Below are 13,072 nucleotides of genomic sequence, written 5' to 3'. Positions count from 1 at the left end.
ATGTGTTAGGCCTTGAGCTAGTTGAGAGACCAGTCTGTCAGCATAGTAAAAAACTGTCACTGTTGCAAAAGGGTGCAATGTAAGCTGGTACCAAAATCTTTATTGCTCCTAGTAGTGCTCAAAAGCCTAAGAAATCAAAATTCCATTTTCTTGTCTAAACTGAATCTTCTTAAAATTTATTTTTATTATTCTTTCTATTCATTTAATGAGTTTGAAAGGTGAATTATCTAGATAATTTATTATCATAAGCAACTCTTGTCTGAACTGTTACCATTAGCACTGTGTATATAAAGTCACTATTTTTCAAGCATTAAACTGATGTGTCTATGCCATTAATGTATTTGATAACAATATGGAAAGAATAGTGCTACTCACCATATAATGGAGATGCTGAGTCGCAGATAGGCACAACAAAAAGACTGTTAAACAAAGCTTTTTGCCAAACTGGCCTTCATCAAAATAGACAAAAAACACACACACACACACGTGACCACCACACCATCTCTGGCTAGACTGCGAGCAGCAGACCATGATGTGAGAAGCATCTGGGTGGTGGAGGTAAGGAGGAGGCTGGGGCAAAGAGGGGAATGGATGGTAGAGTACGGCTGGGAACTGGTAAAGGCTGCTTGTGGGAGCATACAGTGATGAGGTGGATGTAGAGCAGGGGCTGGAGGGGGGAGGAAGAAGGGTTGACAGTGGAAAAGGAGAGAAGTAAAAAGACTGAGGCTGCTTTGGAGGAATAGAGGCCTGTGTAATGCTGAAAAGGGAACACGGAAGGGGATAGGTGGATACCAGCAATGACTAACGATAGTTGAGGATAGGAGGGTTATGGGAATGGTGGTTATATTGTAGGAATAGTTGCCATCCATGCAGTTTAGAAAAGCTGGTGTTGGTGAGAAGGACATTGTGTTGTGCAGCGTGCTCAACAACTAGGTGGTCCAGTTCATCTTCCACATTTACTCCCACTGATATCATTAATCCTAGATGCTCAGATTGATCACTCTTCCTGTGTCACTCTCATATATTTTCACTTTCTTCCTGTGCCACACAAACTTGTATCTCACTCTACCACCCCTCCCCACCACTTCACTTCTTCTCCTCTCTATTCTAGCCCGTTCTAACTTTATGTAATCGAGTCACATCTACCGTCCCCGTTCTTCACACTTATCCACTCACAGATCTGCAACCCACATTACAATCTTTTTCTTTGTTTTTTTCTTTGATCTCATAGTGTTTTCACATTGATTTCAGTTGGTTTTTGCCTTTTGCAATTGGCCTACTCCCTCGGATTTCATCTTGTTTCCCCATATTTCATTCGTTTCATCCTTTCATGAATTCTCCCACATTTTTTGGTATACTTTTGTGAATGTTTTTGGATGTATTCCTACTTTATTTACATGTTTTTATGTGTTTTTATCCTGCACCATGACTTCTTACTCCTTCTCTCTGCATCAATAAAGAAGGGTTTCCTTATCGCTAGCCAGCACCCAGTCCCACTTACTGTTCCTGTGTGGTCGCTAGCCTCATGAGCTTACCATCAAATTACCCATCTTCGGCTGCAACCCCTCCTTCCACAATGACCTCCATTTGTTCAGATTCTGCAGTTATTAACGCTCACCAAAAGTCCTGCAAAACCATGTCAATCAGGCCAAAACCTCCATGCATCATGTCTCTCCATCCGTAAAATTCTCCTGCTATGCAATCCCAAATTCCTGGATCCCATATCACACTTTGAAAATCTTGCCCTCCAGGAACTGGAGCAGCATGCACAATGCCACCTCAATTAACTTTACGGCCAGCTTATTTCCTACGCCCATCCTGAACTGCCACCATCCACCACCTCTACAACAACCTCCAAACCTCTCCCACATGCCTTCATAGCTGATAATTCCCTGTCTCACAGACCTACTACATTTACCAAACCCTAAAAGACTCCTTCCTACCACCTTTTTTTTTTTTTTTCATCAGTCTACTGACTGGTTTGTTGCGGCCCGCCACGAATTCCTTTCCTGTGCTAACCTCTTCATCTCAGAGTAGCACTTGCAACCTACGTCCTCAATTATTTGCTTGACGTATTCCAATCTCTGTCTTCCTCTACAGTTTTTGCCCTCTAAAGCTCCCTCTAATACCATGGAAGTCATTCCCCCATGTCTTAGCAGAGGTCCTATCATCCTGTCCCTTCTCCTTATCAGTGTTTTCCACATATTCCTTTCCTCTCCGATTCTGCGTAGAACCTCCTCATTCCTTACCTTATCAGTCCACCTAATTTTCAACATTCGTCTATAGCACCACATCTCAAATGCTTCGATTCTCTTCTGTTCTGGTTTTCCCACAGTCCATGTTTCACTACCATACAATGCTGTACCCCAGACGTACATCCTCAGAAATTTCTTCCTCAAATTAAGGCCGGTATTTGATATTAGTAGACTTCTCTTGGCCAGAAATGCCTTTTTTGCCATAGCGAGTCTGCTTTTGATGTCCTCCTTGCTCCGTCCGTCATTTGTTATTTTACTGCCTAGGTAGCAGAATTCCTTAACTTCATTGACTTCGTGACCATCAATCCTGATGTTAAGTTTCTTGCTGTTCTCATTTCTACTACTTCTCATTACCTTCGTCTTTCTCCGATTTACTCTCAAACCATACTGTGTACTCATTAGACTGTTCATTCCATTCAGCAGATCATTTAATTCTTCTCCACTTTCACTCAGGATAGCAATGTCATCAGCGAATCGTATCATTGATATCCTTTCACCTTGTATTTTAATTCCACTCCTGAACCTTTCTTTTATTTCCATCATTGCTTCCTCGATGTACAGATTGAAGAGTAGGGGCGAAAGGCCTTGTCTTACGCCCTTCTTAATACGAGCACTTCGTTCTTGATCGTCCACTCTTATTATTCCCTCTTGGTTGTTGTACATATTGTATATGACCCGTCTCTCCCTATAGCTTACCCCTACTTTTTTCAGAATCTCGAACAGCTTGCACCATTTTATATTGTCGAACGCTTTTTCCAGGTCAACAAATCCTATGAAAGAGTGTTGATTTTTCTTTAGCCTTGCTTCCATTATTAACCGTAACGTCAGAATTGCCTCTCTCGTCCCTTTACTTTTCCTAAAGCCAAACTGATCGTCACCTAGCGCATTCTCAATTTTCTTTTCCATTCTTCTGTATATTATTCTTGTAAGCAACTTCGATGCATGAGCTGTTAAGCTGATTGTGCGATAATTCTCGCACTTGTCAGCTCTTGCCGTCTTCGGAATTGTGTGGATGATGCTTTTCCGAAAGTCAGATGGTATATCGCCAGACTCATATATTCTACACACCAACGTGAATAGTCGTTTTGTTGCCACGTCCCTCAATGATTTTAGAAATTCTGATGGAATGTTATCTATCCCTTCTGCCTTATTTGACCGTAAGTCCTCCAAAGCTCTTTTAAATTCCGATTCTAATACTGGATCCCCTATCTCTTCTAAATCGACTCCTGTTTCTTCTTCTATCACATCAGACAAATCTTCACTCTCATAGAGGCTTTCAATGTATTCTTTCCACCTATCTGCTCTTTCCTCTGCATTTAACAGTAGAATTCCCGTTGCACTCTTAATGTTACCACCATTGCTTTTAATGTCACCAAAGGTTGTTTTGACTTTCCTGTATGCTGAGTCTGTCCTTCCGACAATCATATCTTTTTCGATGTCTTCACATTTTTCCTGCAGCCATTTCGTCTTAGCTTCCCTGCACTTCCTATTTATTTCATTCCTCAGCGACTTGTATTTCTGTATTCCTGATTTTCCCGGAACATGTTTGTACTTCCTCCTTTCATCAATCAACTGAAGTATTTCTTCTGTTACCCATGGTTTCTTCGCAGCTACCTTCTTTTTACCTATGTTTTGCTTTCCAACTTCTGTGATGGCCCTTTTTAGAGATGTCCATTCCTCTTCAACTGTACTGCCTACTGCGCTATTCCTTATTGCTGTATCTATAGCGTTAGAGAACTTCAAACGTATCTCGTCATTCCTTAGTACTTCCGTATCCCACTTCTTTGCATATTGATTCTTCCTGACTAATGTCTTGAACTTCAGCCTACTCTTCATCACTACTATATTGTGATCTGAGTCTATATCTGCTCCTGGGTATGCCTTACAATCCAGTATCTGATTTCGGAATCTCTGTCTGACCATGATGTAATCTAATTGAAATCTTCACGTATCTCCCAGCCTTTTCCAAGTATACCTCCTCCTCTTGTGATTCTTGAACAGGGTATTCGCTATTACTAGCTGAAACTTGTTACAGAACTCAATTAGTCTTTCTCCTCTTTCATTCCTTGTCCCAAGCCCATATTCTCCTGTAACCTTTTCTTCTACTCCTTCCCCTACAACTGCATTCCAGTCGCCCATGACTATTAGATTTTCGTCCCCCTTTACATACTGCATTACCCTTTCAATATCCTCATACACTTTCTCTATCTGTTCATCTTCAGCTTGCGACGTGGGCGTGTATACCTGAACTATCGTTGTCAGTGTTGGTCTGGTGTCGATTCTGATTAGAACAACCCGGTCACTGAACTGTTCACAGTAACACACCCTCTGCCCTACCTTCCTATTCATAATGAATCCTACACCTGTTATACCATTTTCTGCTGCCGTTGATATTACCCGATACTCATCTGACCAGAAATCCTTGTCTTCCTTCCACTTCACTTCACTGACCCCTACTATATCTAGATTGAGCCTTTGCATTTCCCTTTTCAGATTTTCTAGTTTCCCTACCATGTTCAAGCTTCTGACATTCCACGCCCTGACTTGTAGAACGTTATCCTTTCATTGATTGTTCAATCTTTTTCTCATGGTAACCTCCCCCTTGGCAGTCCACTCCCGGAGATCCGAATGTGGGACTATTCCGGAATCTTTTGCCAATGGAGAGATCATCATGACACTTCTTCAATTACAGGCCACATGTCCTGTGGATACACGTTACGTGTCTTTAATGCAGTGGTTTCCATTGCCTTCTGCATCCTCATGTCATTGATCATTGCTGATTCTTCCGCCTTTAGGGGCAATTTCCCACCCATAGGACAAGAGAGTGCCCTGAACCTCTATCCACTCCTCCGCCCTCTTTGACAAGGCCGTTGGCAGAATGAGGGTAACTTCTTATGCCGGAAGTCTTCGGCCGCCAATGCTGATTATTTATCAAAATTTAGGCAGTGGCGGGGATTGAACCTGAGACCAAAGACATTTTGATTATGAATCAAAGACGCTACCCCTAGACCACGGTGCAACCACCATACAGAATCTAAACTGACCCGAAACACTGTCACGAACCTTTCCTCCAAAAGCCTTAGTCCCACAGAAGTATCAGTTCTTTCCAAAGGCCTAAGTTTTTGCCCCACTCCCAAATTCAATCATACAGGAGTTGTTATTGACCTTCTCCCCTTCTCCCAGCCCCTATAGTGGAAACACTTTTTCACCACAGCCACAAACCAATGTTGAACCCTGACTGACTCAGTTCACTCCTCTATCCTACCGTGATACATCCCCACTCCCCCCTGCCCCAATCACTCCCTGTTAACTTTCCAGAGTTCCTTAACCTCAGACCTTGCCTTGGCATCGTTCCCCAAATCCCTCAACATGCACACTAACCTTACATTCGCAGAAAGAACTCCAAAGCACCACCTAGAAACTGATCCTACCCGTATAAATAATCATACCTGCTGACAAAGGCTCCATCACAGTTGTTTTGAACTCCAAGAGTAACCTGGTGGAAGGACTGCACCAGCTGTCAGATTTATCCACCTACAAACACTCCCTGCCATAGTGACCCCATTCCAGAAATCCAGCAGGACCTCCAGTCTCTCCTCAAATCCTTATGTCCATTCCACAATCTCTTCCCAGAGTCCATCTCCCTCCTCACCCCTACCACTCCCACACTCCTACCTTCTACATACTTCTTAAAGTCCGTAAACCTAACCACCCAAGATGCCCCATTGTGACCAATTGTTGCGCCCCCACTGAGAGAATATTTGCTTTCATAGACAAACACCTTCAGCCTTTTACCTGCAACCTACCCTCCCATATGAAAGATAGTAACCATTTCCTCCATCTACTCTCCAAAGTTCCTGTTCCTTACCACATGGTGCCCTGCTCATTGCTGTTAATGCTACCTCTCTTTACACTAAGATCCCTAATGCCTATGGCCTTGCCTCTATTGAACACTACCTTTCCCAATGCCTGAAGGATTTCAAACATATAGCCTCTTTCGTTGTCACCATGAATCCTCACTAATACTTACTTCTGCTTTGAAGGCATCACCTACAAACAAATCCGGGGTACGCTATGGGCACCCACATGGCATCATCCTATGCCAATGGTCCATCTAGAGGAATCCTTTCTAACCATACAGAAACCAAAACCCCTCACCTGTTTCAAATTCACTGATGACATCTTCATGATCTGTATCGAGGCTGAGGACATCCTATCCACATTCCCCCCCTCAACGTCTTTCCCCCTATTTACTTCACCTGGTCCTCCTCAACTCAACAAGGCACCTTCTTCTATGTTGACCTCCACCTCAAAGATGGCTACATTAGTACATCCTTCCATATGAAACCTACCAACGTGTAGCAATACCCCACTTTAACAGCTGCCACCCATTCCTTCCGTACAGCGTAGCCACCCATGGCCATCACATCTGTAGTGACAAGCAGTCCCTCTCAAAATATATCAGTAGTCTCACTGAGGCCTTTCCAACCTTGTACAAAAACAGATCTCCCATGCCTTATCTCTCCAGTCACCTCTCCCGCAGTGTTATTCCGCTGCCCACCGAACCTACACAATATCCTTGTCCATCCCTACACAACCCCTGCTCTCATCCCCTTGCCTCATGGCTCACATCCATGTAGTAGACCTAGGTGCAAGACCTTTCCCATACATCTTCCCACTACGACCTAGTCCAGTCCAGTCACAAACATCACCTATTTTGTCAAAGGCAGGGCTATATGCGAAACCAGTCATGTGACCTTCAAGTTAAGCTGCAACCATTGTGCCGCATTCTATGTGGGCATGACAATGAACAAGCTATCTGTCTGCATGGTCTCTGACAAACTGTAGTGAAGAAACTGCTGGACCACCCTGGACCATGTAATCTTACCCTCCCTCACATCACCCATTGATTTTCACTCTTCAAAATATCTAACTCTTTTAGTAAGCTTTGAGAGGAGTAAGATTTACAAATAAACTTTTTACTTACCTTATTTTCTCATAGTTGGCTCCAGTCCATCAACTCTAGGTGTTGATTCTTGATGCTGAAATTTTTGACATTGTAGGTTCCAAATGACATGATAATTCTGAAGTAAACCTGCTTCATAATTTCTGTTTCTGTAATTTTTTCATTATGTCACATTTTTCTATATTTAACCATCTTTACAGTCTCCACTTTTAAATCAAAAATTACATTGTTATTGCCAAAATTAAAAACATGTCCAATCATGTCCAAGGCGTGACCCCTACTACCTCATTCTGCTGTAGTAACAATATTCCAAAGAATTTACAACTTTCTTGACAAAAGAAGAATCTTCACCAAGTTATATCATTATTTTATAAATGAATCCAGAAATAAATTTAATAAATATCATCTGATTGTGCAATTAATAATAGGAATTTTAAGTGTGCCAGATATTTTGTAATATCAAATGTTTCTAAAAGAAAAGTAATTTTAACTGTTCATACAGAGTTAGTACATATCAATTGTAACAAAGAAAATGAAGTGATTTATTTTTATATGTTTTAGCCTGAAATATAATACATTCCATACAAAACCATATGAAATTCTTTTAGCTAAACAGCTGAGATGGCCTTTTTGCCTTACGCAGGAAGAATTTCCTCCAGGATTGCCCGTATTTTGCGGAAATATGATGTGAAATGTGTTTTTTTGGCCACCTTCTAAGATTAAAGCCCTTTTGGTGTCCGTAAAAGATGATCTTGGTTTGCTTAAGGCTTGTGTCTATCGTATTCCTTGCAGTTGTGGCATGTCATATATTGGTTAGACAATCAGGACTGTGGAAGACCGGTGTATTGAACATAAGCATCACATACGCTTACAACAGCTGAGCAAATCCGCTATTGCAGAATATTGCCTGGACACCGGTCATCCTATGGAATACAACAACACGGAGATTCTAGCTTGCACATCCAGCTATTGGGATAGTGTTATTAAGAAAGCTGTTGAAATCAAACTATCAAGCAACCTTATAAACAGAGATGGTGGATTTTGTTTAAATGCTGCTTGGAATCCAGCTCTGTCTCTCATCAAAAAACAAAGGGACAGAATTAGTGCTACCTCACCTGGTGATTAATAGTCACTATTGATATTTCTGATGTTGGTTATCTTTGGTTGTGTGTTGACTCTGCGGTTACTTGTTCTGTGCATGGTATCTTCCTTGTTTCTCCTCTGTGAACCGAGGTATTAAATTCCCTTGCACATTGTTTCCTCCTTGCAGTTGTGCCTTGAAAATGGCAGGGTGTGCTCCTGTCAAATATCGGCGGTGGTCGACGACGTCACCCGACAGCAAACCCGTATGGCCAGACATATGTATGGCCTTTACATATGTCTGCTTGTGTGTGTGTATATGTGTGGATTGATATGTGCATGTGTGCGAATGTATACCTGTCACTTTTTCCCCCTAAGGTAAGTCTTTCCGCTCCCAGGATTGGAATGACTCCTTACCCTCTCCCTTAAAACCATCATCCTTTCGTCTTTCCCTCTCCTTCCCTCTTTCCTGATGAAGCAACCGTGTGTTGTGAAAGCTTGAAATTTGTGTGTGTGTTTGTGTTTGTTATTGTCTCTATCAACATACCAACGCTTTTGTTTGGTTGCAACTCAGCATCTCTGCTATATGGTGAGCAACAACTATCCTTTTCATAGTATTGTCATTATTCCTCTGGGATTTTCCATTGTTTGATTTTTCCATTAATGTATTTATGTTATTTCTGCACAATTTATTTATTGTCAGATTTGTAATGTTACTTAGTATTTGTTTTAGAGTGTATTAATATTTTATTATGCAGCTTCTAACAATATTACAATAGCATTTCCTGTTGACCATAATTCGGATGCATGTTATAGATGCTGACGTTTAATTAAATACATGTGAAGTTCCAACAATTTCCACTTCTAAAACAAGAAAATTACCATGTATATCCTTGGAGTACATATTCAAAAATAAATAAATACTGTGAAATTAAATCACTAAGCTCAAAGATGAAGTACATCCAAAACAAAACAATTTGGTACTAGAGGCAACTTCTTTCTTCTTTGGAGTGTAATTCTTGTGTTTATAATACATAGTGTTGTGAATATTTGAGTTTAGTGTCATAGATGTGCTGCATAACAGTACAAAGCTTATGTAAGATTGCATGCTTCTGTTGCCATGGTCAGCTGTAACAGAATCATTCTGGGCATGAAACTTGATCATGGATTAAAAAAGAATGATATACTGAAACTTAAATTCAGACCAGTGCATTCCCTGGATAAGCTATCTAGAGATATCTGTCTACTGCAGTCTGCTAGCAGTACCTCTTCCCTTCATTCTGTATTTATGATGCATTATTTTATAAAAATAAATTCTCATTTCAGTTGACTTGGTGATTTGTCGAATTTGTTGCTGAATATCAATGCTTACAGTGAACCAGCCACCAATTACTAGAGGCACTGATCTAGTTCTTTTGGTCACAGGTATGGAACAGTAGATGCCTCATGGCTGCATGTTCTTGTTCTGTCATCAATCCTATTGGTCCTTTGCTGGCATGCAAACAATGGAAATCTTAACGGAAGGTGAAACTTCTTTCACACAGTAGCCTAATGTTGGGCCAAGTGACTATGTGAAAAATATGACCTTGCAAACAAAGGGTTACCCTGCTATATTCTACAGAGTACAGTGCCACATTACATTTGTTCCTTGCTTTATACAACCTCATTTTTTATGTACCACTCCATACCATTTGTTGTGACTAGAACAGCTTGACAGTGAACCCGCTTCAGTTGATAGTAGAGCACAAATGGTGCTGTTTAGTATGTGTGATAATCAAGATACCAGCATGGCTGAAAACTGATAATTTTCTTTTATCAATGGATGAAATATGTTTTTTGTTATCATTTTTGTAACTTCATGGAATTTGTTATCTAAAAACAAGTTATAATTTAAAGATATGCTTTGTAATCAAAATATTTTTTGATGATAATAAACAATTAAGTAATAAATTGTTTGATAAATTCTGTGGCTACATCTCCTCTGCAGCCTTTTTTACATGAGTCCATTGTTTCTAGTGGGGCTTAAACTTTGTAGATTCAGAGATTGGAGTGTTTCCTTAATGCCCTTGTAATGTCAAAACTATCTTTACAATTATTTGCAACAAGAGCAGCAGAATAAGTCATTTGATCCATGGGTGTCTTAGCCTCAAATTGAGTATGATGTCTGTGGTACTTTAAGGCAGAAATTGTAGAAGCAACACAATGTTCATGTAACTCAACAATCAAGAAAGTAAGTTGAGATAAGTAATAGACCACTGGTCACAGTTAAATATAGGGTAGAAATAATATTCCTCAGAAATGAGCACTCATCTTTTAATGTCTTTCAAACAGCTACTGACAAATTACATAACTCAGAACAAAAAAAAAAACACAGTGATGAGGCCCAGGAACCTATGTGACGCTTCTTCTGACCATTGCCTTTTTTGCCTAAGGTGTCACTGAAATGCAGTGCTGGAAGGGCAAGTAGCTACCACATTGTTGTTTGGCAGTTTTTTGTCAGATTTTGGTACTAGTGCTTCTACTACTTCTTCTGCATGTATGTCATAAATAATTTTCACAGGGCTGAGTGCTCACCATTACAATCCTTTCGCCAAGGAATCTGTGTGACAAGACCAGGGATTCAGCCTGAATTCTACACATGCTCCTTCCCCCCCCCCCCCTCCCTCCCCCCCTCCTCCCCCCCCCCCCCCTCTCTCTCTCTCTCTCTCTCTCTCTCTCTCTCTCTCTCTCTCTCTCTCTCTTCAGACACACACACACACACACACAGCATTTTAAACACAAATAATTAAAAGTTATATTTTTATTCTGACAAACAGTCTTGAACTCTGCAGTGATTTCAAGTCTTTAAATTGTATTTTTGCTTTATTTGTGTGTGTGTGTGTGTGTGTGTGTGTGTGTGTGTGTGTGCGTGTGTGTGTGTGTGTGTGTGTGTGTGTGTGTGTGTGTGTGAGAGAGTGTGTGTGTGCACATTCACACAAGAGTAATTCTCATTAACAAAGTTAAAGAAAAGTACAAGTACTTCATAAATGTATGTTGGTGAAAGTAATTGATGTTACCTATTTATGTCTCTTTAGTAGTGATTAGCTTGTCAGTGATAATGAGGCCTTATATAGTAATATTTGTTTTCATTCCATTGATTTCGTAATATCAGAGAGACAATTCCCCAGGTACTATGAAGCTGTTTATAGCTGTGCACTAGTGGAAGACATTAAACAACTGCCAGGAGCAGATGAAACTGAAATTGGAGAAAGAGGCATAAATCTCTCTGGTGGACAGAAACAGAGGGTGGCTTTAGCAAGGGCATTGTACTCCAACAGGTAAGTCTAACACCACGATTTAAATGATGAAGTATGTCAAATTCCATTACAGTTAGCTAATGCTAAAGTAATCAGTTGGTTTTGAAAATTTATAATAATTAAAATTCCTTTGCAAAAAAATATTAAATCATAGTTACACCCTTGAGATAATATGACCCACACAGACTTCTTTCTTTGGCCCATTTAGAGACATATACTTTTTGGATGATCCACTGAGTGCTGTTGACGCTCATGTTGGTGCTCATATTTTTGAGAAATGTATTCTTACTGCCCTTAAACACAAAACTGTGCTGCTTGTGACTCATCAAGTGCAGGTACTGTAATTATACACACCCCTTTAATTTGAAGCCATATTTTAATTATGTACGTTGTGTAAACTGAAATTGTTTACAGTGTACTATAATAGTATCTGTTGAATTGAGACATACCATTTGATATAGGACTCTTCTGCTCTATCAAGCTAGGATACAGCCTCAAATTGGCCTACAGAAGCCCCGTAAGGTACAGCATATGCAAACCACATGAGATTTTAGCTACAATCATCCTTGAGTATTACAAATCGTTTGCTCTTGCACTTACAAAATGCAAAATTCAAATTTTTAAATTGTACATCAAAATTTTCTAGATTTTAACAGCAAAAAATCAACAGTTAAATAATTTTTTTTGTCTGGTCCTCTTACTACAAAACTATTGTGCTTGTAAGGATTATATTAAGATTGAATTGTAAATGTAATTAGTTTTTGCATGAAGTTTACAGAGTCTTTTTTCTTTAATTACTGTTACAGGAAAGTTTAAATTAATAATCTTAATGAAATGGCTGACTGAGCCAGAAGTGTAAGAATGTGACCAAATGTTGAAATTCTTGTGGTCTGCAACTTAGGTGGCATTTATAGACCAATTTGAGCTTGTTTCCTGGTTTGACAGACCACAGGTTATCTACTACATCAAATAGCTCATCTTCAGTTCCCTTACACCCCTGTGGTATGTTGTAAATAATTATCATTTACACCCTGTATACCTGTTTAATTTGAAGTCATATTTGAAGTGTCACTTTTGTATGAATAAAATTATTAAATGAACATTATTATCTTTGGTGGAAGACATCCTTTCTCATAAACTTTATCCTCTCTTATTACATATGTTGCCAACCTTCAACACCATTCAAACTCTTACTTCATTTAATTGCCTCTTGTACCAAACCCTCATAGCTCCCAGACCCTGCCTTCCTGAACTCTACATTCCCAGAAACTTCTTTCACCCTCCATCTCTTAACAATATCATCAGGTTATCTTCAAAGGCCTAATGTATCGAGAAGTTTTAATACTCTCCCACCTTCAACTGCAAATTGGTGTTTAACCTATTGATCTTCTCAAGAATCTCCATTCTGTTACTCATTACCACTAGAGAAAGCTTTCCTTCCCCACCCTTGCTTCTGACCACTGCTACACAAATCA

At 40.0% G+C, this 13,072-nt stretch overlaps 1 protein-coding gene across 4 annotated transcripts in view; it reads left to right on the top strand.

The window, feature by feature from the left end:
- Window positions 1–13,072, top strand: part of LOC124711518 (ATP-binding cassette sub-family C member 5-like) — a 538,718-nt gene that overhangs the window by 331,743 nt on the left and 193,903 nt on the right. For all 4 annotated transcript variants that reach the window (XM_047241664.1, XM_047241655.1, XM_047241649.1 and 1 more), the window contains 2 exons: window positions 11,469–11,618; window positions 11,806–11,932. In XM_047241664.1, the coding sequence (XP_047097620.1) occupies window positions 11,469–11,618; window positions 11,806–11,932 (277 nt within the window). The remainder of the gene's footprint in view (window positions 1–11,468; window positions 11,619–11,805; window positions 11,933–13,072) is intronic.

This window comes from Schistocerca piceifrons, chromosome 1, assembly GCF_021461385.2.
Source record: "Schistocerca piceifrons isolate TAMUIC-IGC-003096 chromosome 1, iqSchPice1.1, whole genome shotgun sequence".
NCBI lineage: Eukaryota > Metazoa > Arthropoda > Insecta > Orthoptera > Acrididae > Schistocerca > Schistocerca piceifrons.
This window is presented reverse-complemented; position numbering and strand designations above follow the sequence as displayed.